The 27,725-nt window shown below is 45.6% G+C and overlaps 1 protein-coding gene across 9 annotated transcripts in view; it reads left to right on the top strand.

The window, feature by feature from the left end:
• Positions 1-27,725, top strand: part of SETBP1 (SET binding protein 1) — a 358,380-nt gene that overhangs the window by 163,268 nt on the left and 167,387 nt on the right. For all 9 annotated transcript variants that reach the window (XR_012032575.1, XM_072829431.1, XM_072829440.1 and 6 more), the window contains one exon: positions 18,227-18,280. Coding sequence is in view for 6 of the 9 variants with exons in the window: in XM_072829431.1 (XP_072685532.1) it covers positions 18,227-18,280 (54 nt within the window). In the remaining 3 variants the exon portion in view is untranslated. The remainder of the gene's footprint in view (positions 1-18,226; positions 18,281-27,725) is intronic.

The raw sequence follows: 27,725 nt of genomic DNA on the forward strand, positions 1-27,725 counted from the left end.
CTCTTTGGCTTGTTCTTCCCACTTGGCCCACTCTGCCCTGTGCCCAGTCTTTTACTTTCTTCTGCCCCTTGAAAATGTTGTTGAAATTGGGGTGGAAATGGAGTGCCTCCAAGCAACCTCACTGACCAGGTCAAAATGAAATCACAGGACATGTTGATGCAAAACTCGCTGTGTCTTTCATTCAGCCTTCAGCAGACATTTGTTATAGGTCTCTATCCAAGGACTGTGCTTGATTTGGAGACAGATGCAAAATCATAAAGGTCCAGTTCTCTCTTCAAGGCTCCCCCTCCCCCATCTCCTTGACTCAAAGATTCAGGAATGTTCAACCCCAGAGCAGGTGTGGAAGGGTGTCCTGAAGTGTGCCACACAATAGATGCCCTTGGAGGCTTCAGTCTGGCTGATGGAGCACAACTCAAACACTCATCTTTTGACACTCAAGCAATTATGTCCCCTGTCAACCCAGGAGCTATGAGGACCGTGCATGCTAAGTGTCACATGAGTGGTCCAGAGAACATGGTAGAAGAATTCAGAGCGTGTGTGTGGGGGGTGGGGAGGGGGTGGGGGTCAGGGAAAGCTTCTTGAAATAGTTGAATCTTCATTTGGATCTTAAAGGCGTTCGTTCAGGATCTGGACTGCCAGAGAGAAGTGGGCTATCAAGTTTACTCACGCACTATTTATAAAGAGAGGGAAGGGCTGGGCTGGGATTTTGCTGTTTTTAGGGAGACGTGGCTCAGAAAGTTGCCGGAGTTGGTGTGTGGGAAGGAATACATGGATTAGTAAAGGCCCCAAACATCTTGGCTCCTTAGCTCTTCCTGCTTTGTCTCCTCGGCAGGTAGCGGTCTTCCTTCTGTTGGTATCAGCCTGCTAGGTCTCCTTCCAGCTGTGCGGCATTTGGGGCACCTTCCTTTGTCCTGTCCTCTCTCTTGGCCCCTTCCCTCTACCCTGTCTCATTGCCCCCCCCCCCCACACACACATGCATACAAGTGCCTGCAGGCATGTTCTGTGTCCCTTGTTGTGGGTCTCCACGTCCTCTCCTGTAAAGTGAAGGAGTTTAAGAATCCTTCATGAGTCCAACGAGTGCTGAATGAGCCCTGCCTCCCCTTGGGTCGGCCCCTGGTCCACCTGCTCCCCCGGGTCTCTGGACTGGGAATGCCAGCCTCCAAAGGGGAAACCTGGACCACGAGCCTACCCCAGGGACGTCCTCAAGGCCGCTGAGCCTCACAGGGGCGAGGCCGCCCTCGCTGCTCCCAGCTCTGCTCAGGGTGCCCAGCCTCCTTTCAGACTGCCAGGGGCTGCCTGCCCCATGGCCCAGGCTCGCGGCCGGCCGTGCCCTCCCAGGTGCAGGCAGCTCTGGGAAGCGGGCAGGAGCCGTGGCTTTGATCACACACACAATAACCTCAGCACCGAGGCATCCATGCTAATCACTTTTGATTACAAATGGATTAAACAGGACAGCAGCTGCAGAGGGCCGCTTTGATTCAGGCCCGCTCAATAATGAGATGCACAGGCACAGTCTGGGAGGCTGGGGCCCTGGGCCCCGCCCAACCCCCCTCCTGCCGCCGTCAGGGCCACCTCTGGGCAGGGGGCACTCCTCCGAGACACAGGGGACACCGAGGCAGGCCCGACATTCAGCTAGCCTCCGTGGTGCCCTTGGCTTCATTCAAGGTATCCCTCGCAGCCTCCCGCAGGCTGTGCCCCTTGCCACTTGCTTAGCCATGTTCCTCACCCCTGCTGCGGGAAGTCTAGCCTGTCCCCGCACATGCCCACCAAGCGAGGTGTGGAGCCACGGTGACACAGTAGCTGCTCTGCTGAGCAGAATCCCAAGTCCAGCTCGGGAGCAGCGGGACCCACAAAAGGGCCAGTGGCTTCCTCCCTCCCTGCCCCCACCCCTCAGTGTGCCCTGTATGTGGTCCCTGGTTTATCAGGGACTAGCACACCCCTCGGATAGAGACCTATAAAAAATGTCTGCTGGGTGGTGAATGAAAGACACAGAGTATTATTTCTATCATCAGAAATACTGATGCCGTCAGTCGTCCCTTTCATGTGTAGAACAGGAAGGACAGTGATGAACCATCACACACACCCCTACTCTGTTTTATTTTCCCATGAATCCTGTGAGCTAGCCAGGATTTTTTTGGACCTCTTTCAGAAATAAGGAAGCTCAAATTGAGACAGGTAAAATTCAGACCTTTCTTCAGGTGCCTTTGTATACGTATTCTGGATCTTTGGGGGCCCAGCCCAAGCTTGGTCTTTCTGCCACATGATCCCCTCTTGCCCTCACCCGAGAATGTCCTGAGTACATCCAGTTTCTGGTGATGGGCCCATGAACACAGTGAGCGCCTGCGTGTGTCTATTTTTATATACACATTGACCCACTCTGGAGCTGGTGGGGTATGAGCAGCTGCTTTGGCTAAATCACAAGGCTCGAGGGAGGGAAGGGAGATAAGAGGGATTCGGCACCAAAGCCAAGAGTTCTCAGGGCTGTAAGATGCACTAATAAATTTGACCTTGGGGCATTTCATGTTCGGCCAAAAGAGTTTGAAATAGTAATGGGGAATCCCCTGTTTCTAATAAAAGCTTCCACAGAAGAGGCCGTATTTCCAATCACCTCTTGCCCACCCTTGCCTTCAGCCCAGGAATGCACATTGTCAACCTTATGCTGAGGTGGCCACTGAAAACCTAGGCACAGCGGAGCCATGGCCAAACCCCTCCACACTGCCTACCACCCTCCCCTGTGAAAGGATTTTAGAGGGTCATGGGCTTGAGGGCAGGTAAGGGAGAGGAAGGGGTATAAAGTTTAATGCCAGCTCTCCTGTCTGTTGATGTGGCACAGGACACTGTACTCACTCTCCCACGTCAGTGGTCCATGTTGAGGCTCACCATGCTCTTAAGGGCAGACCTAAGGAAGAGGGAGGCAACTCACTTTACTGAAGCACTGCCTCCCTGTGCTCCTGACAGCTATGTTTCATCATCCAAACATCCGTAGGAAGTGGCTGACGTTACCACTTTGTATGGTAAGAACACAGAAGCTCAAGAGCAAGCTGCTTGGAGGAGTTAGTAGCTGAATTTGACCCTGGTTGACCATCAGGCACATGTGACTTTGCAGGATACCCTGCCTCATCCGCATTCCCACCTCACAGGTGAATACACTGAGCTCTAGGGATGACACGTGACTGGAACAAGGTCATAGCACTGAGCAATGCCAGGCCTTGGCTTCCAATTCAGGAGCCCTAACCTCAGTCTGACTTTCTTTTCACATTATAGATTATAGGGCCATCCCGATTTGCAAGCCCTCCTCCTTCTGGAGAGACCTCTCAGCCTGATGTTCCATCTCCCCTGAGGGATCTCCACAGTTCCCAGGTTATGATGTCTATGGCATTTATCTGGGATGGCCTCCAGTACATCTGGCATTCTCCATAGTACAGATTTTCCGGCGTCACCTCCATGCGGATAAACCCCAGCCCCCCTCAAGTCTCCTTGCCCAGGAGTCTTGCCTGGCATCCTAGGACAAGCTGCACATCAGTCCCAAAGCCACGGTGGGCTTCCCGCCCTGCACTGAAGCCCTCGGCTCCCAGCCACATCAAGATACTCCCGGGCTACTAAGCCTTCCTATACCACCACCCACGCCAGTCATTCTGGTCCTAACAAATGAGAGTTCCATTCTTCCAGCTTCTTCAGCCAAAACCCTTGGCATCATTCTTTGCTTGTGTCTTTGTGTTTTTCCCTCTCAAACCGTGGCTAAGTCATCAGCAAATACTGTAGGCTGTTCTCCACATGGCAGCCAAGGGGACCTCTTACAGGGGAGCACTAACCATGTCCAGTGTCTGGTCTTCTCCAGTGACTTTGCCAGGCTCTTTAGAGTGAAGTATTGTGACCTAAGATCAATACTTAATGGTTCTATGTGATGTAGCTTGACTCCACACTCCCCCTTCCACTGTTCCCCTTGCTTGCTCTGCCCCAGCCACACTGGTCTCCTTGCTGTTCCACCAATGCAGGGAGCACACATTCATGTCAGCAACTGTGCACACTGTGTTTTCTTTGTTTGGATTACTCTTCTCCCAAAAAGCCCATGGCTCTCTTTCATCCTTACTCTTTGTCCCCCATGCCCTTCCTTCTTTTTTATCTTTTATTACAATCCGCAGGTTACACCATCCTTAGTCTTCTTATTGCTATCATTTTGCTTTATTGTCTGTCTCGTGGAAAGCAAGGACTTGTTTTTTATTGTTGTTATTATGTCCCCAGTTCCTAGAAAAATTAATATTTATTGCATGAATTTATTGGGTGAATATCGGCATCTTTTACTCCATTCAGTAGCTGAGCTTACTGCATACTGAGAGGACGTATTAATTCCTGAGTTTGTTGGGATGTGCCACTCCATACCAGTTACTTTGCCTGAGTCCCAGTACAGCTGTCAGTGGTCTTTAGCAGATAGGCCCATGGCTACACCAGCAGTGTGCTGGATGGAGCCAGCTCATGGTGGCACGAGTCAACTAGGCACATCTACTCACAACTCTGCAATCAGCGTCTTCAGGTTGGTAGCTTGAAACTGCAGGAGTGCTTACACTGTGGGAGTTCATTGGCAAATGCCTTTCACTGAGGTTTTGCTACCCTCCGAGAGCCAGTTATTAAGGATTTGTCAGCACAAGACTGATTAGTAACAATTACTCCTCCCACCAACATGGTGTGCGTAGGGAGGCATTTATAAGCTACATGGTGATGACACTGGGAACCATACACAGAGAAGAAGAATTGAAAGCACTTGGGATATTCCACCTGGGGATGTACAGATTTGATGCCTGTAATGAAAAGTACCAAGGATGGCTCATGGCTGGAGGACTGAGCACCGTGTATGGAGAATGCATGGGAAAGGAGAAGAGTCTAAAATCCTCTGGGTTCGGTGTGTGGCTCTAACTTGAGATGTACAGCCTGGAGCAAGTTGATGAGATTTGTTTCCTCATCTGTAAAATGGGGTTCACATTCCCAACTTGATAGGAAGATCATGATAGTTTTAAAAAAAACCAAGCAGTTAGTTTCTGTTCTCAGGACTCTGGGGACAAGTTTCAGTGAGGCTTATTTCAACAGAATAAAGGTAGAACTTGCTAGGGACTATTGCTGTGGCACTAAAATAGCAAGTGCCACTTCCTCCCAAGTGTTCAAGCTGGGTGTCCATCTGCCAGAGAAGTTAGAGAAGGGGATTCCTGCTTTGGAGGGAGGCTGGTCTGGATAATCACCCCCCAAGATCACTTCCACACTAAGACTTCTATAGCCAGAACATGGCCCTGGGCAAGTCACTGACTGATTTCTTTGCCTCATTTCCTCCATCTGTCAAACAAGCAGGATAGTCTCTGTCCCTTTCTGTTTTGTATTGCTGTTGTGAGATCATCATTTGAAGTGAGATCATCATTTGAAATTTTTTAAGTCTAGGGAGTAAAAGTATTTTGTCCATCTCATACTTCCTTCTTGTCGTAATAAAAATACTTTCTATCTAGAAATAGGGCAACATTCCCTGTGACTTGGCTATGAAGAAGACCAGCCAGTTTTCACCTAGTCAATTACAGAGTAAATAATTAAAGACAGTCCTTTGTCAAACTTTTAAATTTTAGGTGGAAGTAAGCTCTGTGTCTTAGAATTAAGATTTCTGTTAATATCTCAAGAGGTCAAGAAAAGCCGTAGGGTGACTGGAGGGGTCGAGCCCTGCCATTGACATGATGCACCTTCCCTGTAGCTGTGGCAAAGGGGAGCAGCTGTGCACAACTAGCTGTGATTTCCCTCCCTTCTTGCCCCTCTTCTCTCCCAGAGTCAGGCTTGCTTCAGATAGCTCCTATACAGCAACAAGTCCTCTGCCTCCAAATTATGGGCCTCTCTCAAATTCCTTAGATCTGGAATTTCCTTTTATCAAATGCAGACTCCAGTTTTCCTTGCTGTTAAAGCAAAACACAGCAAACAGCTATCCTGAGAAGAGTCACATTGTGATTATGATACAACTGATTGAGAGCGGATACTTGCCTAAAACCAGGTTATAATAGGAAGGGGTGTGGAGAGAAACAAGAGACCGCTTATTTGCTGAAAGACCAGTAAGAGATGGAGGCACAGATTCTTCCTAAGACACACTTAGGCTTCACTAACTAACTCCCCAGTTCTGCCAAGAGCCCTACTTCTCCTCCTACTGTTCCACGATTTTCTGTGATATCCCACCCTGAAGTACCTTTAGTTAAAGAGATGGTGTGTATGAAGCCTGATAATGCCCTGGGGGAGTTGTGGGGTCACCCCTGGCCTTTTCCTGACTCACAGGCTGTCAGATCGTGAGGTGATCTTGCAGAGTTCCTCATGTCAGAGGTGGGGAATGCTAAGAGCCAGGTGGCGATGTGACTTGCACGAGGTAGCAAGTGAATTAATTGCGAAATACCAGTGAATTGCCAAATATGGCTACAGAAGTGAACATCACCAGTCCCTGTGGTAGGCCCTTTGTGTTTGTGCTATAAATAAATGGCTTGGGCATATGATTACTAAGGGGTCTCAGACTGAGTTAGCAGCCACATCCAGTCCTGCTGATGCAGCATCTGTGTTGTATATTCATTTTGTTCATTCTCAGTGGGCAGTGTATAGAGAGGCATCTCCAACTGAGCCAGCCAGAAATTACGGGCAAATTTGTCTAAAAATGGGTGGACTATTAGCCAGGTACACATGAGACTTCAAGGAGAACAATGAAAGGATACCTTATTTGGAGAAGTCTAGCTAGATAGAAATCACATCTAACTGAGCCTCTTTGATGAAGAGGAGACCTCCATTTTCTAGATACCTCTGTGAGATGATATTCTTGTTCTTGACAGTGAAATCACAAGAGATCATTTTTCAGCAAACCGCAGTCAGGGCAGAACTGCATGAAACCCAAACAGATACATGCACACCCCAGGAAACAGCCAACCCAACTGTTTCCAGAAGTCCTGTATAGCATACAAGAGGGACAGATTTTTAACAAAGTACTGGGGTGTATGTATGCCACCAAGCCATGCCTCCCTCCTTCAAAGTCATCATGCTGGGATTCTAGTCCAATTTTATGAAGGTGTTTTGCTACCTTAATGTATCAGAGGTCATCTTTAGAAGCTATGGCAGACCCTGTAGCATATCTTCAACGGTGAAGAACCACTTTGGAAATAGCCAGGTGTCTTGGTCCTCAAAGAACTCCTATCCCAGGGAATGGCAGGCCCAAGTGAGTACTCAACACTTGCAAGGCCTGTAACACTAATGCAAAAGCAGGGTCATTTGTGAAAGAGATTTCACACTGGTTGTGCAGTTTTCAAATGGCAGCTCAGAGAGATTTTCATTTCAACCCAAAGCAAAGCATATAGATGAGCAAGTTTCACTTGGTTAATTAAAGTGAATAAGCAAATAAGCAGATCTTACTTCTTTAAAAATACTTAACTAATCAATCTTTCTGATGAAAACCGAAGCAGTGGTTTTAGTAAACAAAGACCATCTTCCAAATTTTAGTTTGTGAAGGTGGTTTCTTGCAAATGGGAGGAAGAACTCCAGTTTCACTTCTCTTATCTATGATAAAGATTGTTGTCTGTCTCCTGAAGATTATACCTGCTGCTCTCCAGCTCTATCATTCTGTCAGGTGCAAAACTGTACTTACTACTTCTACCTCCTGGTCCTCATGCTATGCTGAATTCAAGGAGGACATAAGCAATGTTTCATGCCTTATGAAACAGAGATCTGTAGTAACAGAAATGGTGTACTTGGGATTTCCCATTTTTGTGTATTATTGAAAGTGCCCACTTATGTGATCATAATGATATTATTCTTCTGTGGACCTTGGAATGCAACTATCCCCTTCCTATTATTGGGTTACTTAACTTTTTTGTTTTGTTTTGTTTTTTTGTTTTAAATAAATCCCTGTCTCCAGGTCTCCAAAAGACAAAAGATCTTTTTTAGGTGGAATGAGGTAACTCATGAGAGTATTTCAATTGCTGGCAACACTACACATGTGGAATAGTTAAGAATGAACATAGGCCTTGGTTTCAGATGGAATTGAGCATACTCTCTGGATCTGTCAATTACTGTCTTGCAACTTTAAATAAGTCATTTAATGTGGCTAAGTCTGCTTTCTCATTCGTAAAATGGGTGTACTCATGGTACTGCCTCATGAGGTTCTTGAGAAGGTGTAATGATATGAGCTGATCCCTGGAAAGCATCAAATAGTTTTTGGGGATTCCCAGCATCTGTGATGGTGCCTGGAACTTGGTATGTCCTTATTAGCTGGAGAGGACAGCTAATTAGGGGAGAGGATATAAACTCGGTTAGGAAGAGAGGATACACATGATAAGTAACTGTGTTTGTAGCAGTGTTAGTATACAGAGCAGACTCCAGTGAGTCCTTGGTTAGCCAGAATTTGTGAACAGAGCTCCATTGAAAATGTTATCTTGAGTTCACAGATATTTGAGGGGAAGATCAGGACACTAGGACGTTACCTTACATGCCTACACTGTGAGGCTACCTGGGGCTGACGGGAAGCCTGGCTCCTACCTGCATGGCAGGTCATTTGGGGCACAGCTGGCAATGCTAAAAATGCCCCTGAAGCCAGGGCTGACTCCCTGGCATGGTAGGAAGGGAGAAAGCACCAGTCTATTTAGGGATGCCTGAGGGGGGTCATGGATGCCTTAGGCAGAGAACTGGAACTGTCATGATTCAGCATCATGATCACATTCCAGCTCTGCCACTTTTTCCCTCTGTAGCCCTGAATTATTTCACCAGTTTGCTCAACTATAAACTGTTGAAAATCATACTACCCTGCATTGATAATGTGAACATTAAGAGGGATGATAAAGCTAAAGCATCTACCTGGTATAAGAACAGGTAAAAGTGGGTCCTGAAAAATAAATTATTTTTCATATTATAATTCCCAAGAGTTCAGGGCAGGCTTTCTGGAGGAGATCCTTCAGTTTACGTGAGGCTTATGAAAACTATGTCTACTTGCATCTATGGGTCCAGCTTGACTTTATTCCTTTTAGATATCCACCTGTAATTGTGATTAATTGCTCCAGATTTGGCCTGAGGGACCTGGATTCTCAGCCAAATTGGCTGCACTGAACTGAGGAGCAGAGCTTTTGACTCTGGTGCTCACACCCTCTCTGAAGCAAGCACCTTCTGACTTTTCCATTCTCTGCTGCAAGTGAGCCTAGGGGTGTAAATCAATTTCCCAGGATTCGCCAAGGGGATGCATTTGAAAGCTTTAATACTAGTTTTAGAGCCAAGGGAGCAGATCATCTGGTCAGTTCTAACAGAAACTCAGCAAATGATTAGAAAAGGGAGACAAGCCTCAGTATCCAGCCCTGCTTGGCATATGTTCAGTGAGGGGAACCTCCTTTATTGGCCTTTTACGGACTTTGGAAACAGCCCACAGATGCTTGCAATGTGATTTCTTCATTTTGTTTGAAGAAAGGGACCTACAGCCCAGATTGTGTTCCTGAGAAGCAACATATCTTTAGCTCCTTCCTTTCCTGGTAAATTAGTTATGCTTTCTTAAGCATGTAGCTTGCCGAACTTCAGATGAAGAGAGCAGACATCACTGCCGGCAGAAAGCGTAAAGAAAGGAAGAGAAAGTATTTTCCTGATGAGTAACTCATGGCAAGTATTAAAGGCTGTGTTCCTAAAATGAGGTCTAATGTGTCCTTAAAATGAGTTCTAAAGGTTAATTTTCTTTTCCCCAGGTATATTCTGTTAGCACCATGAATGGTGTGTTTTCCAATCTAAGGGCCTCCTAAGATAGGAGTTTTCAAAATTCCTCTTTTACAAAGCTTTACATTATCAACATGGAAGTCCAATATGAAATACCAATAGAGGTTGTGCTGCCCTGGATAAAGTGGGTTGGAGGTAGGGACTCCCCACCTCAGCTCCCATTTCCCCCCTGCTCATACTCCCCAGGACCCTTCTGTGGAACCCAGGGCTCTGTAGGGCATGCCTTGAAAACCACTGGTCTTTAAGTGTGTTATGCATGGCTCATTTTGAGGTGCCAGAGCATCACAGGGGATGTGATAGAACCTTTGATAAAACACATTCCCCAAATAGCAGGGCTCCTGGAGTATTATGATGTAGTGAGGAAGAGCAGGAGTCAGCCGAATAGGGCTCCAATGCCACTCTACCACTCTACCACTTAGCAGTTGTGTACCTTCAGAAACGACTTAACCTTCTTTACCAAAATACTTAAGAAATGGGGATGTGACTATCCATGTTGCACATCACCAATTTATACCAGATTTAAGTTTGTAAACTTCCCACCCAGCACCACACAAGATGCTCTCCATGAAATCTGTTTTTCTTGGTCTAAGGAAAAATAATTCTAATGGGAATTTCAAAAAGAGTGGGACAGGCTTCCACAATTTCACAAGTTTGAAGAAACATAAAACAAGACTCATTGTCTCAGTGAGTTCTAGATTAGGCCATTAGAGTCCTCTTCTGTCATTAGGTCTCTGTGGTTATAGCTCTAATCTACAAGGAGAAGGATTAAAGACATTCCCACTCAGAAGTAGAGATAGTTGTGACTTGGACAACAACCAAATACATATACCACCATGTGGACATAGGCAATATGTGTGAGGTTATGCATGGAACTAAAAAAAAAGAAGGAGAAGGAGAAGGAGAAGGAGAAGGAGAAGGAGAAGAAGAAGAAGAAGAAGAAGAAGAAGAAGAAGAAGAAGAAGAAGAAGAAGAAGAAAGAAGAAAGAAGAAAGAAGAAAGAAGAAAGAAGAGAAGGAGAGGAAGAGGAAGAAAAGAAGAAGGAAGAAGAAGAAAAGGAAGGAAAAGAAGAAGAAGAAGAAGAAGAAGAAGAAGAAGAAGGAGGAGGAGGAGGAGGAGGAGGAGGAGGAGGAGAAGGAGGAGGAGGAGAAGAAAGAAAAGAAGAAGAAAGAAAAGAAGAAGAAAGAAAAGAAGAAGAAGGCTCTTCTGGCTGCATACCTAGAGGATTTTGTTAGAGATCTCACCTGTGAATATTAAAACCCCATCATTTAAAAATATAAATAAGAAATCAAGACCAGGCTTGCTTGGAGTTATATTCAGTTATTATTAGTCATCCTTGTTGCTCTTTGGGAAGGGATTCCATAGCTAAGGCTGGAGCTGTCAGTGGTTTCAGGTTCAACCTTTAAAATTCCATGAGGGCAGAGGGGATTTAGCAAAAGGGCATGCAGGACACCAGGATGGCAGCTTTAAGTGTGTTACTTGCTTCTTAGGCTGGTGGAGAGCCGGCTGCTTGGCTTCTATACCAGATACCCTAAATGTCTTGGCAGGTAGACTCATGCTTTCAGAATTGTAAGGTTGTTTACCGTGAGCTCGAATGTGGATGTGACTGCAGGCTCACTGGGATGATGAACCTGTGTAGCAGTCTGAGTGACCATCTGTCTAAGTTCCTGTTTGCACACTGGTCCAATAATGGAGATGCAGTATAGGACCATCCGCTGCCCTCCCTTCCATCCTTCTGATTAGAGATCCTTCCAGACAGTGTAGACAGCCTCTTAAAGGTGTGTGTGTTTTGAAGAGAGAGTTACTGGAAAAGAAAAGAGAGAAGAAACTAGAGACAGTCTGTTCCATCTCTGTTTCATCCCTAACCTAAGGAACCCTTGGGGGAGCTAGAATTGCAGGGCCAGAAAGAACCTAGAATTCATTCTATAGGCAGTAAAAGAAGACCCGGACAGGTAAAGTGAGCCCATGACAGATCCCATAGTGAGTTGAGCTGGAACCAAGGTAGGACATGCATCTTCTTCCTCCTAGTCTAATGCCCTTTTGTACAGCAATGGCCATGTACCGGCCCTGTGGGGAATGGCGACCAGATGGTTCCATTTCACCTCCTTATTCCACTTTCCACATTTCCTTCTGTGACCCCAGTGGAGCCGGGGGCCACCTGCTGGTGGGTGCTTCCAGGACCTGCTGCTGGGTGGAAATCACCTTCACCTTCTTCCCTTTCTTCTGTCTTAATCCTTGACTCACCTTGTAGCTCTCCCCCGGCTCTTTTGCAGTCTTCCGGTCCTCTGTGTTAGGGCATCTGAAACTTTCTCTCAGTTGCATACATAGGGTTGGCTTTGTTCTAGATTATCCATTGGGTGACTCACAATCTTTCTGAACCTCAGTTTCCTTTTTGCTAAGTTACAGAGTGGGACTTATTGGTTTCCAACAACCTCGGTCACACATTTGATTAGATGTTTGTCTCGGCTTACTGGGACATTGCCTCTCACAGATGCTGTCCTGAACTTTGGGGGCTGAGGGACTGGGTTGGAATGGGGTTCAGAGTCCATCCCGGAACCCAAGGAAGAACCAAGTGACACTTCACAAAGCAAAGAGGGAAAAAAAGATCCATTTCCACAAAATAGGAAAGGGGAACAGATTGAATGTGTGTAGGAGGAGTGTGTATGGGGTTAAGTGGAAGGTTTTTCTTTTTTAAGAGAGAGAGTGAGGGCAAATGGGGGGAGGGGCAGAAGGAGAGGGAGAGAGAACCTTAAGCAGACTCCCTGCTGAGAGTGGAGCCTGACACAGGGCTCAGTCTCACAGCCCTGAGATCATGACCTGAGCTGAAATCAAGAGTCAGATGCTTAACTGACTGAGCCACCCAGATGCTCCCTAAGTAGAAGTTTTATTTAATTAAAGGCTGGTAGGGGCAGCCCGGGTGGCTCAGCGGTTTAGCACCACCTTCAGCCCAGGGCCTGATCCTGGAGACCCGGGATCCATTCCCACATCACGCTCCCTGCATGGAGCCTGCTGTCTCTCTCTGTCACTCTGTGTGTGTGTGTGTGTGTGTGTGTGTGTGTGTGTGTGTTTCATGAATAAATAAATAAAATCTTAATTAAAAAATAATTAAAGGATGGTATATTTAAAGACCATTTAAAAATGGAGCATATTTCCCCAAAGCCATCTTTGCTCTGTTCTTTTATATACCTGGCTACCTACCCATGCATGCATGCCTGCATCCATCTGTCCATCCATCTATCCATCCATCCATCCATTCATCTATCCATCTCCCATCCCATCATTTATTTCTCTGCCCCACAAGGGAGGAGATATGTGGGAAGAGCAAATGATCTAGAGAATCCTCAGTGTAACAAGGCTTCAGTTTGTCCAGCTGTATGTCTGCAAGGTTGAGATCCTTCTGGACAGATGTCCAGGGTGACCCAAACACCCCTTTTGCATCAATGACCCCCTTTCCTGATGCATGTGTCCTAGGTCAGCCTGGGGGATCGATGTATAGGCCCCACTCTCCCCAGATGGGATGTGTCCTTTGGCCAGGGACCAGGAGACAGGAAATGATGTTCTTGGAGCAGGTGGGCTTAGGGGGGAAAGGGAGCAGCCTCCTCCCCTCCTCTGAGGGAAGATTTGGAAATTAGCAGTGAGAGAGCAGCTGCTTGAGGGGCAGTTCTAAAGGGCACAAGATAAGGCTGACCACAGCTTGATGGAGGTGACTTTGGGTGAGGGAAGCAAAGAGAGACCCCATGCAGAGAGCTAGGTAGCAGAAGAGCTGAAGGTGGAAGACTCTTCTCTTGTCCCCCTCAGGGACCCAGAGCTTCCTTCATCTTCCCCCCTGCTCCTTAACCCACCCCTTAGGCTTGGAGAGACAAATAAAATAAAATAAACAAAAACTTGTGCCAAGAGAGAAATTGCAGCTCCTCAAAAATGGAAAGCAGGGTCATCATCCTAATATTTTGAATGTGGACCATTCCAGAGAACAGCAAGACGTGTCAGGAATGAGAATGGTCTGAGACAGGGCCCCAGGAATACTGCCCACTCCACCAGGGAGATGAAAGAATTTTCTCCTTCCTTTGCCTTTTAAATGTAATTCTGTCTGCCCTGCTCCCCCAGCACCCGCTCAACCCTCTCGCTGGGAGCAGTGCAGACAGTTAGCAGTCCTGGGAAAAGGCAGGATCCTTTTCATTAACTTCAGCCTGATTGAAGTCCCCAGAGCCAAGGCAGATTGCATTTTCCTCCCTTGCTGCCTCCCTGCACAGCCAGGCTGCTCTGGGCAGTGAAGGCTTTTCCAGGGGGACAGAATGAGGCCATCCTCGAGTAGGGCAATGGCTGGGAGAGGGTCTGGATCATTGCTTTTCAGAACCATGGCTTTGGGGAGGGACACATTTGTGTCTTCATGCGTGGGCCTCAGTTTCCCTGGTATTCTGAGCACATCTATCTTACATCCAGCACAGAGGCAAGCAGCCACTGTGTCGGGGTTAGGGGTGTCTGCAGAGGGACTGGGGGTTCGAGGACTCACCCAGGCTTGTTGTTAACTAGCCATGTGATCTTGAGAAGTCACTTAGCAACTTCGGCAAAGTAAGGACTTAGTCTGGAAGGTTTTAATTTGTTTTAGGGGCAAAACATTTGACTCCAAGTTAATTTGTGTATATGAAAGAGAGAAGAGCAGAGCTGTTCTGGGTGACAGGTGGGTGGGGCAGAGAGGACACATCGGGGGCTCTCTGACTCTACCACGTGCCCTTGCTCTGGTTCCCCAGCAGAGGTGGCTCCTGACCCTTCTGGGGACACGGTGGTTTTTTTTCATCCACCCAGAGAACTTCCGCTGTCTCCTTTAGGTCCTGATACTCTTTGGGGGGTCCAGATCTAGGTGGCTGCAATTTCACCATAGAGGAGGACTTCCTGTCCTGTATTTCTAATCCGCATGTGAGCAAGATGCTTCAGCCAACCCTCTCTTCTTCCTGAGTGCATGATGTGTAGGCATCTAGGAAATAATCAGCTTTGTAAAAGGGAGTGGTCAAGGAGCAGGGTCTGTGTTCAGCCCTAGAGCTCATGTAGTTGGTTAGAGCAAGAGTGGAAGCCAGAAGCAAGGCATGCAAGGGGTCCTGGCTGGAAGTTTGGGAAAAGCAGACTTCTGCTCTAGTTCATTCAGGAACCACCTAGGGACTAGGTCACAAGTCCGCCTTTGGCTATTTCCCAGGTCAGATAACACCTGAAACGTGTGCTAGATTGTGAGGGAAATAGTTCAGAATCTCCAAGGTAAAGAATTCAGATGTTCCTGAAGTTACCTGATAACCATAACTGACACCTCCTTGCTGCCTCCCCCAAACGCACCTCGGATAAGCTAACATGTCTAAGCAGCCTCGGGCCCATCGTATCGTTTCATCCCCAGGAAGGGGAGCTCCCCCTCTCTGTCAGGTAGTGGGTTCATTCACTGCTCAACCTCTTTCCCTTTCATCCTATCTTTCCTTCAGTTTAACCTTTGACACCTACACTGAAGTATAAGCCAATATTCTCTTCTAAAACCTACAGAGGGGACAAAATAACTTGTTCTCATCATGTAAGTTAATTAATTCATTCAAATATCCGAGTGCCTCCTTCATGCAGGAAATGCTGTAGATACTGAGTGCCATTTCCCCTTGTTGACTTGAAGGGTGTCATAAGCCATCTCTCACATTCACACTCTGTTCTCCAGGCTCAGCAGTTTAGCCATTCTTGCCCTTACCTAGAGGTTGACAGTGTTCCCCACTTTCCTTTTAAGTCATTTGGCCAATAGGTATTTATTGACTAATCACCTGTCTAGGTTCCTCTCATCACTTTGAAGAATGCAGAAGCTACATAAAATAGAAATCATGTTCTTGTTGGGCATGGTCTTATTAGGTGAAAAAATAATTTTAAAAAATACGCACGACAGCACAAAACAGACCCTTAAATAATTAAGAACTAAATTGCATGCATCTGATTTCCTTTTAAGAGAAGGAAAGAGGATGTGAGGCTTCTAGGAAGGTGGGATAGATCCTAATTTTGTTGAGCTAGAGACCTAACAAGTAATAACCAAGGATGCCATATCTCTATATCCAGCCAAGCAGATGGATCTGGCAACTTCTCAATTCCCAAACCGCTGACATGAGGGAACAGTGCATATGTTGAGATGCTTTGAACACGCCTGTGGTTGATTTCCAGATGAAGCATCTCAGAGCTAGGAGGAAGTAGATGTTTTGTCTCACGCCTTCTCCGTATCTGGTGAACCCTGTTAAGTGGGGGAAGAAAGGCACCTGCCTGCTGGATTCCCAAGGCCTGGAGAATTCGGAGATTTGGTCCAATATGCTAACACATGTTGATGGCTCTGCCCTTGCAAAGGTCACTGCCGTGCTCAAACCTCCCTCCAGCTTTTCTGTCTCTCCTCCCCAGCTCCACCCTAATCTTTACTCAACTCAAATTAGAGGCCTACACTGCATTGATAAGCTCCAAAGAGTAGATGGTCCTTGCCAATTAAATGAAAGAATGTGTGGAAGAAGGGTAGTGAAGCGTCATTCATAGGGACATGCTTTATGTTACTGCCCGTGGCTCATTGACTCAGAAAGTAGCACTCATCTCTTTTCCTCCACCGTGGCACCTCAACAGATGATCTCCAGCCTGCTATTGTCCAGAAGCACCGTTGTACAGCAGAAAGAGGAGGAGTTTTGGGAAAATATAGTTTTGGATTTAAATCCCAATACATATACCACCTGTGTGACCTAGAAAATGTTGTTTATCTTCCATTAAGTCTCAATTTTCCCATCCATAAAGTGGAGATGCTTTCTATCTCGTGTGGCAATTGTAAGGTTAAAAATGAAAAAGAGTTTTAAGCAGCAAACACTTTGCTGGATACCCAAGCAATCCTCGATGCACAATGTCTCCTAACTCTCTCCATTGTGCTGGATGTACGCCGTGGATGGCATGAGCAGATGCACGGGGAGCTGGGGCGGGAGGGGCATCCCTTGTCCACTTCTTGAAGCTGCCTCACCTGAACCTCCTTGCCTGCTGCCTTTCCATACGCAGGGCTCAGTTCCAACTGCATCTGATCTCAGTATCCCTCCCCCACCCCGACCTTTCTTGCTCTATGCACACGCAGTTTTGTGCTTACACACCACTACCCTCTGCTCACATGACATATACATATCTAATCTTCGACCAACCTATAGTTCCTTAATGGTGGGGACTGTCTTATGATTAGGTGTGGCCCTCCATGACTAGTTAAGTACCCTAATGGCCTGTTGCATGGCTCTTTCATAACAAACAGAGGATCCAAACTGGCTGTCCATCAGGAGTAGTGCCACCTTCTCTGGGCACCTTCAGTCTGGGGAACCTCGCCTTCAGGACTTGGGGTGGGGACAAAGGGACAGCCTGTACATTCCCCACCTCATCTCTGCTCTTTCCCGGAGTTAACACCACTTTCTGTATCATTTTTGGCAAAATGATTTAGAGGAGCTAAACAGCCCAGTTGAGCTTTCCTGAAGGCAGCATGACCCCCTCTCTTTCTTGAACCAAACAAAATATTGTTATAGCAAACATGAAATCTTTCCTATTTTTCACAAACGCTCTCCAGGCCTAACAAAGCTAGCAGTCACACTCCTTGAATCAAAATAAGCATCTGCCCTTTTTCTCTTTATCCCACAATTTCCCAGCATTTTTGAACAACAATAAAGTATGTGATTATTTTAGTAATTAATCGTATGCTTCTATTTAGTGCTTTCTGGAGAAGATGCAAAAATATCAAAACATGAACTTGACCCTTTAATATTGATTAAACACAGAGGCACAGAAAATATATAAACCTGACTCTTATTTTCCAATATTGTACATGGCAGTTTGAGGCATAAGCTATGAACACCTGAATAGTATATAAGATCAGAGGTAATATACAGTGACAGGAAGCTGAGTCATGTGTAGGTGGATAAAGAGAAGGGTTATTTTTACTGGTCTGATAGAAGAAGAAGGAGAAGAGAAGGAGAAGGAGAAGGAGAAGAAAGAGGAGGGGAAAGAGCAGGGGAAGAGGAAGAGGAAGAAGCAGGCCTCCCAGAGGAGGTGGTCTGTAACTGTCTCTTTAGCTCGTGGTATCACAGACTACTTTGGTAGTAGAAAGAAAGTCAGGGACCTTCTCCCAAAAGAAGTGTTACACATCTGTAAATTTGTGCATAATTATACTCACAATTTTAGAAGTTTGTGGACCTCCCGGTGTCCACACAGAGTCCCTGATCCGTGATTTACAACCCTTAGTAGAATTGGTGGCACATAGACGGAGGGCCGCAGAGGGAGAAAAAGTCAGAGGTGTGGTGGACACAAGATGAGAAGGCTGTTGGGTCTAGGTTCCTAGCCCAGAAATACCACATTTGCCTTTTGTGATTCTGCTTCTCGAGCTTGGGAGCTGGGCGGTGGTGAGTCCATTCCTTGTAAGTTGTCCAGTGGATACTGTGCACAAGCCTAGAGAAGTATCACTCAGAAAAACTTTGTTCTTTTCCAGCTCCTCTCAGCCAGTGACCTTGCAGCCAGCGACCTCAAAGGATTTCAGCCACAGGTAAGTCCACCGGGTCCCTTTGTGAAGCTTGGGAGAGTTGAAATGCCCCATAGTTTGGTTGTAAGCAAACAACACTGGAACCAGGACAGAAACTCCCATAATGGATCTCCAATTTTTCTGACAGTCTGACGCTTTCAACCTTGACAGTGACCTGGTAGCTTGTACTCTGGTTGCAGCTACCCCTCGTGTCATGGCAAACACAACCTCTTTCTGCTGTCTCTCTATGTTTTATAATGGCGGGGGCAGGGGTGGAATGTAAGCCAAGATGGCTGGAATGCATGGTGGTGAACAGCCTACCAGAGGAAAAGGCTAAACCAAGCAGGTAGAGGTCAGGGTGGGGCTGGCGTTCACCCCAGTACTTCTCTTTTTGGGGACAGGATACTTACCTTTCTGAACTCTCCGTGTGCAAATGACTTAGAGTCAAGGTGTGGCAGCCACGTTAGTCTCAGACTCTTGCATAGGCAGATGGTTGTGTTTTGCTGATCATGGGCAGGGAAGAGACCACCATTATCTCTGGCCAGAATGCTGTTTGGGGATTGTCATGGGCAGACCACAGGACGGAGCAGGCGAGGGCTCTCTGAGAACCTCCATGGCGGTGGTAAAGATGGAACAACTCTACCCTCCCTATCTCTGGAAGGAGATTACTGTCAATGAAGGAACGTAGAAGCATCAACACACATACACAGCAGACACACAGAGACCCTTGTGTTCTCTAGGCACCCCAGTGGAGACTGAGCATATATACAGAGAGAGGTAAACCCAAGAATGACAGCTGTGGTCCTCCATCCCTGGTCCTGTCCCTCTTTGGATATGAACCTTGCTGTCACTTTTCTAACCCGGCACCTGCCCTAAGGACCCCATTGTTCTCTGCCTTTGTGGGGAGATACCATAGCTCAGGACACACAACTTTGGGGACAGAGCAAGTAATTCTCTAGTAGCAAGCATTCCCTATATTTGGTAATGTTTTGTTCTTTAAATCAGTTTCATATCTGTGAGCTCACCATGCCCTCACTACACTTCTATGTGGGGTATACCCTGTGTGTCCCCTTATGCTGCAGGGGCACAGAGGACCCGGGTCCTGGTAAGAAATGGCCTCAGACCACACAGGGAGCCGAGGACAAGAACACAGAGTGGAAAGCAAGGGCTTAGAGAGAGAGAGAGAATGCATAAAACAAAGGGCTCCGAGGGAGAGGCAGAGATGAATCCTCGCACCGTTCAGGGTGTGGTGTCCGTCTGTTGATCCTTGTTGATCCTCTGTTGATGCAATGAGGTTTTAAAAATAGGTAACCAGCAAGCCTTTTGGCAACTATTGACAGCTGATAATCACTTACTCACATATTCACACAAACTTCCAGGGGAGTGAAGGGAATGTGAAACGAAAGCATCAGAAAATCAACATTTACCCATACCCTGTCCACGGCCACGCTCACACGCAGTGGCATCCCAGCTAAAGATTCATTTTTCCCTGAAAATGTATAAAAACAAAGAATAAATAGGCTTGTGCAATGTTTTGTGGCTTGAAAAGGCACATAGTAGAGACTGACTTTACGGAAGGGGCATGTGGATGTGTCTGTGTGTGTGGTTTTGGCATCAATTCTTTCTGAGGTGGTCGCATTCTTTCCATGTCTGTTGAGCCGCATTTCTAGATAGTAGATTTAAAGGGAAATGTTAAGGGAAGGAAAAGTTAGGTATATCTGAGGTACCTCAATGACGTTTGAGGCCATGATGATGGAAAGGCAGCTCCTGTACTCGCGCAGATAACCCCACAGTAGCTGGTGCAGATGGCTCACTCCCCTGGTTCTGTCTGACCTTTCCACATTATTCCATTTGTGTGCCACTCCCCTGAGGCTGGAGACATAAATGCATATTTTTCACTCCTCAGGATGCGTGTTCCCGAGGCCAGGAAGCCCAGGGAATCTTGTGGCCAGCGCGTAATGCCCAGATCAAAGTTAATTCTCCAGTGTTATTCCTAAATCAAAAAGGCCCGGATGTGTCTCAAGTCAACACCACCCTTTTGGGTGCTTTTCCGAACAGGAACAGAATGCTGCCCACATGCTTTAGGCTGCCTTCTCTCAGCCCCACTGCACCAAATTGTCGGCTTCTGTTGTTATTTTCTGCTTTTGGTTTCAGCTGAAACTGAGCCCCACGCATCTTGATGTCTGCAGCAATCACGGACACGTTCCCTTCTGGGAACCGTGGCAGACATTCAGGAGGGGACCTCACTGAGATACCCGAGACCCCCCAACCCCCTGACCTCCCCCAGGGTCACTGCAGTGGGGCCTGTCAGCTCCCATCGAATTCACATGTATCAGGGGCCTGTAAAGGGTTTTCTTTTCCTTGGTGCCCGTTCAGGCTGCAACTGCTTAGGGAAAAGGGACATCGTTTCCTCACTGATCTTTGACGGCTCTTAGCTTTGAAAGTGTGGAGCAGCAACTATAGTGGACTCTGTACTTTGTGGGTCCATATGGAGAAGAAAAGGGTCAGGAAGCAACTGTCTGTCTTTCTGTCCATGACTGTTGGTTTGTAAAGACACCATGCCATGCCTGGGAATAAGGACGTTACTTCCAAGGAAGAGCCTGATGGTGGATGCTAAGGTTTCAAGGTTTATAGGATAGGAGTGCATGTTCTCCTGGGCTGGTGTGCTTGTCCTCTGCGCCGCACAGGGGAGACCTGTCCCCTAGCGTCAGGCCTGGGCTGACAGGTACCTACCATTCTCAGCAAGTTTTAAAGGCACAGGTGGAAAAGCTTCTGCAATTTACATCTAAACCCCCCAGACCCTTCTCTTCCATTTGGTTCCCACCTCAAACACATCTTTATTTTCCATTATCCTGTTCTTTTGCCTTTTGAAGGAACAGATACAGTGAGTCTCCTTTTCTTCTTGTCTTTGGATGGTTGGAAATGAGGATCCTCATCCCTTTTGCCAGACCATCCCTCTCCATCCCCCATGAGAATAAAAGGAGGTGTCTTATTCCTATTTGTAAAATCCACCAATTGTGTGCTTTCTCCTTCTTTCTTTCCTTCCTTCCTTCCTTCCTTCCTTCCTTCCTTCCTTCCTTCCTTCCTTCTCCTTTCTTCTTTTGCCTAGTATAAAAGCTGTTAAGTATTCACTGTAGAAATTTTGGAATGTGTGAAGGGAGTCAAAAGGTACAAACTTCCAGTGATAAAACAAATGAGTCCTAGGGATGTAAAGTATGGCATGGTGACTGTAATTAGTAACACTGTGTATTTGAAAGTTGCTAAGAGACTAGGTCTTAAAAGTTCTTATCATGAGAAAAAAAATTGTGACCTGTGCAAGTGATGGACATTATTTAAAAATATAACTTAAAAAAGAAGTCTGAGAAGTATAGAAAAACTTAAAAAATCTCCTCTTACTCTACCTCAGAAATCTAGATAATGACATTTTGGGGTCTTACAGTTTTTGTTGTTCATCGATATGTATGCATCTATCAGATTTTTCAAAATGTAGTATCTTATTTTATATGCTTTTTGTTACCTTCCACTTTGCATGCTTTCCATGGCACTGAAGATTCTTCTAGCAGCTGGCTATTTTGGTCTGCTTGCTGGTCCTGTCATATATTTACCACTTCCCCCTTGCTAGATGTCACATTACTTTTGCAGGCTGAGATTTCCAGGAGCAACCCCAGGAAAATGCTGAATCTACTATCCTCATCTAGGATACAAGGGGCATCCAGGGCTTCTTGGCAGTTAATTCTTTGTTTCTCAGCTCCTGCAGGGATGGGAAGGCTTTTTCTTTTCTTTTTTTAAGATTTATTTATTTATTTGACAGAGAGGGTGAGAGTAGGGGGAGGGCAGAGGGAAAGAGAATCCTCTAGCAGACTCCCCACTGAGCGTGGAGCCTTATGCTGGGCTCAGTCTCAGGACTCTGAGATCATGAGCTGAGCTGAAACCAAGAGATGGCCGCTCAACTGATTGAGCCATCCAGGTGCCCCGATGTGAAGGCTTCTTAAAGTTTTCAGTGGAGTGTCCATGTGAAGGCACCCTTGGGCACTTGTGTACACACTTACAGGGCCCCAGGTAGGGAATGTGCTGAAAGAACAAGAAAAAATAACGTGGCATGGGCCCACACACACTCAGATGCAGGGTTTCACATGTCCAGCCTCAGTGCTGGGAAAGTGAGCTTGAAAGGATGCATTCCCTGCAGAGGAGAGGGCCCACTAAAGCACTTGGCTCTCACCTATCTTGTAGACTCCCCATTGTCTCAGACCAGAGGAGGATACTTCTTCCAGAAAAAAATGGAGTTTTACTTCCAGTATGTCTCATTATAGGATTTTGTGGGGCAAGTGGGCTAGCTGTCTTGTCAAGGGTAGCCAATTTTTAAGGAATTTCCAAGATGTCTATTGCTCTTATGGCCAAGGGTATATTGTTGTGGAAGGTGAGAAGAGAGTACATCAAGACACACAGGAAGACATTTTTCAGTGTCAAGGAAACAGCTTTCTGTCACCGAATTGCCATTTTATTCAGAGGCACCCATGGAGACCTTTATGTGGGGCTCCCTGCTGTGCAGACGCTTCCCCAGAATTTGTCAGTTCTGTAATGTTCTCCCACTGATGCCAGCTTTGTGACCCTGGGAAAGTTACCTCGTGTCTTTAGTCCTTGTGTTCCTTATCAAACAAAAAAGTTGTGTAGCTTTATCTCACAGATAGTTGTAAGGATTAAATGGGACAATGTTGTGAAAGCAGCCTAGAGTGATGCCTGCCACATGCAGTGAATTCAATTTTTTCTTCCATTAGAGAACTACGGGTTAAATTACTTAAAAATTCAGGAGAAGGAGACAATGTGTCTCTATAGAGCAAGCGAGGAAGTCTTCCAGGTAGAGGTGTAATTGTGTACCTGGGCCAAGATAGTGCTAGTGAGGTAGTGAACTTATTCCAGGGCTGGGGAAGGCTGATGAGGTGCTTGGGAGTGTTCTGGATCCCTGGAGTAGAGAGAAAAGTTGTAAATTAAGTTGGAACCAAATTGCAGAAGGTCTTAAATGTCTGGGGAAAATGGTTGGATTTTTTCAAAATTGAACTATTATTGAAGTTTTCAAGTTTATACCAAAGTAAGTATAATAAACCTCCGTATACTACCCAACTTCTATTATCTATTATCCAACTTCAGTGGTTTGTTACTACAAAAGCCCTGGCTTATAGCATTTGCTGATTTCTGTGGTATAATTATCCCCACCATGACTAATTCTGACAGTCCGCTTTCTGGGGCTGATATGATTGGTTCCCAGCTCACTGCTGGGCCAGCTTCAATAATAATTACCATTGCCATTTGCCAATCTTACTTTACGTATACTCCTATAGATAACCAGTGTCGGTCCATCTGTCATCTATCTATCTATGTATCTATATAATTTTGTATGTATATAATTAAAATTTTAAGTTTGGGGGGATTATTTTTTTTAAATTCCAGTCATCATGTTATTCTATTCATAAATACTTCAGGAAGTTTCTCTGACTAATAAGGGCTTTAAAAATATTTATTATATATAGTCATAGTGTCATTATCACACCTATCAAAAGTAACAGTAATTCCTTAATATTTTCTGATAGCCAGTCCCTACTCTCCCTACTCAGATTTCTTTGATTATCTTAATATGTCATTTTACAGTTGATGCATTTGAATCAGGATCCAAAGTTTAGATTTAATAACCCATCTGAAGGTGGGAGCTGGTGAAGGTTTGAGGCTGGAGAAGAGCCAGTGCCATGAGGGGAGAGAATTACCTCATGAGTAGCAGGTTGAACGAAGTGAAGAAGGAACCCAGTAATGAGACTGTGCCATGGGACGTAGGTCTGTGAGACTGTTGCTGAGGGGTCGAATGCCAAAGAAATTTTGGAGGGACATTCATGGGAGCCGGCAAGTACTTGGCTGATTGGAGAAATAAGGATACCATTAAACAAAATGGGTGCCCGGAAAGAAGTGCAGGCTTAGAAACTCCAGTGGATTAAGAATAATTATGGTCCAATGTTCATAGGAGGAGAGCTTTGTCATCCTCAAACAAACCTTGCTCCATTTTCCCCAGGCCTTACCATCAGTTCTGTTCATACATCATCAGAGGGTAGAATCATCTGCATAATATCCTGGGCTCCATGAGTCCTAACCTGGAAGTTTTTAATGCAAGAACCCAAAATATTTTATCAGGAGAAGCTGCTTCTTAGGAAGGTATGGCCATGGAGTTTCTGAGGAGGAAGATATCCTAAATGAGCACATTTCCAGAGAAGGGGCCATGACAGTGGCCTAGGGCTGCATGATGTTCTATGTTTTTGATTACTGCAAACCAGTGCTCGTATCCTGAGAGGTAAGTGGGCAGGTTGGAGAGTTAGAGTTCTCTCCCAGGTACTTTCTTGTTAGCATTAATCCCTGGGTTTCTAAGTTGCTTGTCCTTCTGGATTTTCTGGAGCACCCAGGCCCTGTTGGACACCATAGGAATTGGTGTGAATACACGTTCACCCTGCCTTTGGTTGAGTGTATGTGTGACAGGTTCTTACTAGGCGTATACTACATGCCAGAAAGTGTTCTTTGAACCTTACGTGTGTTATCTCATTTAATCTTTACAACATCTTTGTGAAACCAGCAAAAATATCATCCCTACTTTACAAGCACCGAGAAAATAAAGTCATAAAGCCCTAAAGTGGCAGAACTGGGATTTGAAGCCGGGCAGTCTGGATCAAGCTTCTGCGACCTGAACCACTTCTGCTGTGCCATCTTGAATCCGAGCTTATCCATGCTGCTAAGATCAGTCAAACCCTCAAACCCAGACTGACCACTGGCAATACATGGGCAAACAGCCTCATCTTCTCTCTGTACGTTCTGTTGAGTTTTCTCAAACTTAGCCAGGTTCCAGGCAGTTGGCACATCTCAGAGTAGTAGAGGGCATTGCTGCAGAGCATTGCATGGATTTCTATCCTGGCAAAGAATTTCTGTTGTTCTCATCTCCGTCCTTCCCAAATGCCCAAATACAGAATCGTGAAGGTTGTCTCAGCCCATTCAGTTAGTCTTGGCCCAGGTATTGATATTTTCAGAAGCTCCTCAGGATCTAAATCAACCTTCTCATTTTCTAGATAAGACTGCAGCACAGAGAAAGTCTTAAAGGGGAGGGAAGGTAAAGGCCCCACATTCAAATACTGTCTCACCAGTGTCAGAAACGTGCCATGGGCTTCCCATGGCCCCACATCAAGACTTTAGCCAGGGATCCCTGGGTGGCGCAGCAGTTTAGCGCCTGCCTTTGGCCCAGGGCGCAATCCTGGAGACCCGGGATCGAATCCCACGTCAGGCTCCCGGTGCATGGAGCCTGCTTCTCCCTCTGCCTGTGTCTCTGCCTCTCCTTCTGCCTGTGTCTCTGCCTCTCTCTCTCTGTGTGACTATCATAAATAAATAAAAATTAAAAAAAAAAGACTTTAGCCAGGAAGAAACTGCCGTCCAGGCAAAGGAAGCACTGCTAAGCATGGATTCCATAAAGCCTCTGCCTATGCTCTTCCTCTGCTGTTTTCATTCAACACTTGAGACTTGCCCAAGACTTTAACCCAGCAAGTGATAGAGTTGGGTTTCTAGTCTCCTCTGCTACCTAGACATTCTTTCTGGACCCAAAAAGATATATACCTTAAAGATCTGTCTTACAACACTACCCTGAGAGTGCATTTAGCTGGGCCCCACACCACATCCTTGATGTCAGGAGCTATGTTGATTTTCTCAAGATCTATCTTCTGGCTTACCTTCTATCAGCCACTGTGAACCTTTGCTCCTTGATTCAGCACTATTCAGAGTGTGGGCTGCAGACTCATGCTGGCCTGTCCAGTGTGTGTCACCGGCCCATCATGAGATGCATCTAGAAATGGAGTATTTAGAAACCTTTATAGCCACTTGATGTTTCCATGACACCCAAGCATCCTTTTCCTACTAATTTATCTTTATAGTATTTTACCAAAGTAATCCTACAAAAATATGGGTCAGGGTAAAAATATCTGGTCATTCATCGATAATCATTTGAGAAGCTCTGTTCTAATTACATGGTTTCCTAGTTTTTATCAAAAGGGTAGGATCTAGACTCATTTTTCTTTGCCTTTTTTCTGTGAGCTCATGTGAATATATGTGTATTACAAATAATATTCCCCCCTCCTTTGCCCTCCTTCCTCAAAATGACTCCACCTATAAAGGTATCTTTCTGTTTGTAGGATACCTACACAAACCATGGATCTTTTCCCATAATTCCTAAGACAACCCACTTAATTACTTATCTTTCCAGACATGGGTATCTATGACAATAACAGAGCATCCTTAACAAGAATGTTTTGCTCACAGGCATATACCTACCCCATACTCAACTGACACTGTTACTTTTCTTACATGAAATCATCAGATTCATACAACAGGTACAACTTTTGCACTCTCTGCCTTGACAGTGTTTTTAATGTTTTGTTTAAACACACACACACACACACACACACACACACACACACACACACACACAGCATTGGCATTTGGTCCTGGAGAAAGAAGTTCTCCAGGTGTTTCCAGAGTGTCTGGCATTTCAGTGGAATATTCTGAAGTCTTAATAAGTTCTCCTGGGATACTAAATCTCTTTAGACTTCAGTGAATATTTTGTTTCTCCCAAGATGCTCTGACCATCTGAGGGCCTTGTGCAGGTGGGCCGAACTTAAAACAAACCTAATGTGCAGAAGTTCACACCAGGAAAATTGATAGATGGCAGGTGGGTGTTGGGAAAGGAGGAGTTATTCTATACAGAAAGTTTTTCCACTTTATCAAAGGAATCAGCCGAAGTTATCCCTGCTAGCATATTCAAAAAATGACTGAGTCTTTCAAAATCTGATTTAGGCTCAACTTCTCAGAATAGAAATATAAACAAAGTGAGGCCAACCAGTGGGGATTAACTTTGAATAGGATTCTCTTCTTTCAACTGTAGTCTTCATGTCTAAAACAAAAACAAAAACAAAAACAAAATAAAAAACTTAGCAACAAAGGTATAGGATTGGATGATTTCCATCCTTCCTTGAGACTCAACACATTAATTACTTTCTGACTTCTTCCACTGTCTCCATGTTTCTGGTTTTCTATTCTTGTTTTTCTCTCCAGTCCTTTTGGTTAAGGGGCTGCAATGAGAGCTTCTTAAAAATTGCCCTGTCACTCTGCTTAGAGTCTGGGGTCTGGGGTCATTGATGTTTGATGATGTATCTCAAATATGTGTTTGTTAGAAGATTGAGTCACAGTGTCAGATTTCCCCGTGTCTAGATTTTAAAACAATGCATCATTTTGTTCTTTATATTTTTAGATCTAGAAATGACTCACATGCAGGAAATGCAAATTCACAGACCACCTTAGGACTTGAAAGAAGGTGTCGTCCTCATATTGCCTTTAGCAGGACATTTTCAAGCCTGCCTCATGAGAAAGAAGGCCCAGACCTCCAACTCACTTTTAAAAT

Source organism: Canis lupus, chromosome 6, assembly GCF_048164855.1.
Source record: "Canis lupus baileyi chromosome 6, mCanLup2.hap1, whole genome shotgun sequence".
In the NCBI taxonomy this organism is placed as follows: Eukaryota; Metazoa; Chordata; class Mammalia; order Carnivora; family Canidae; genus Canis; species Canis lupus.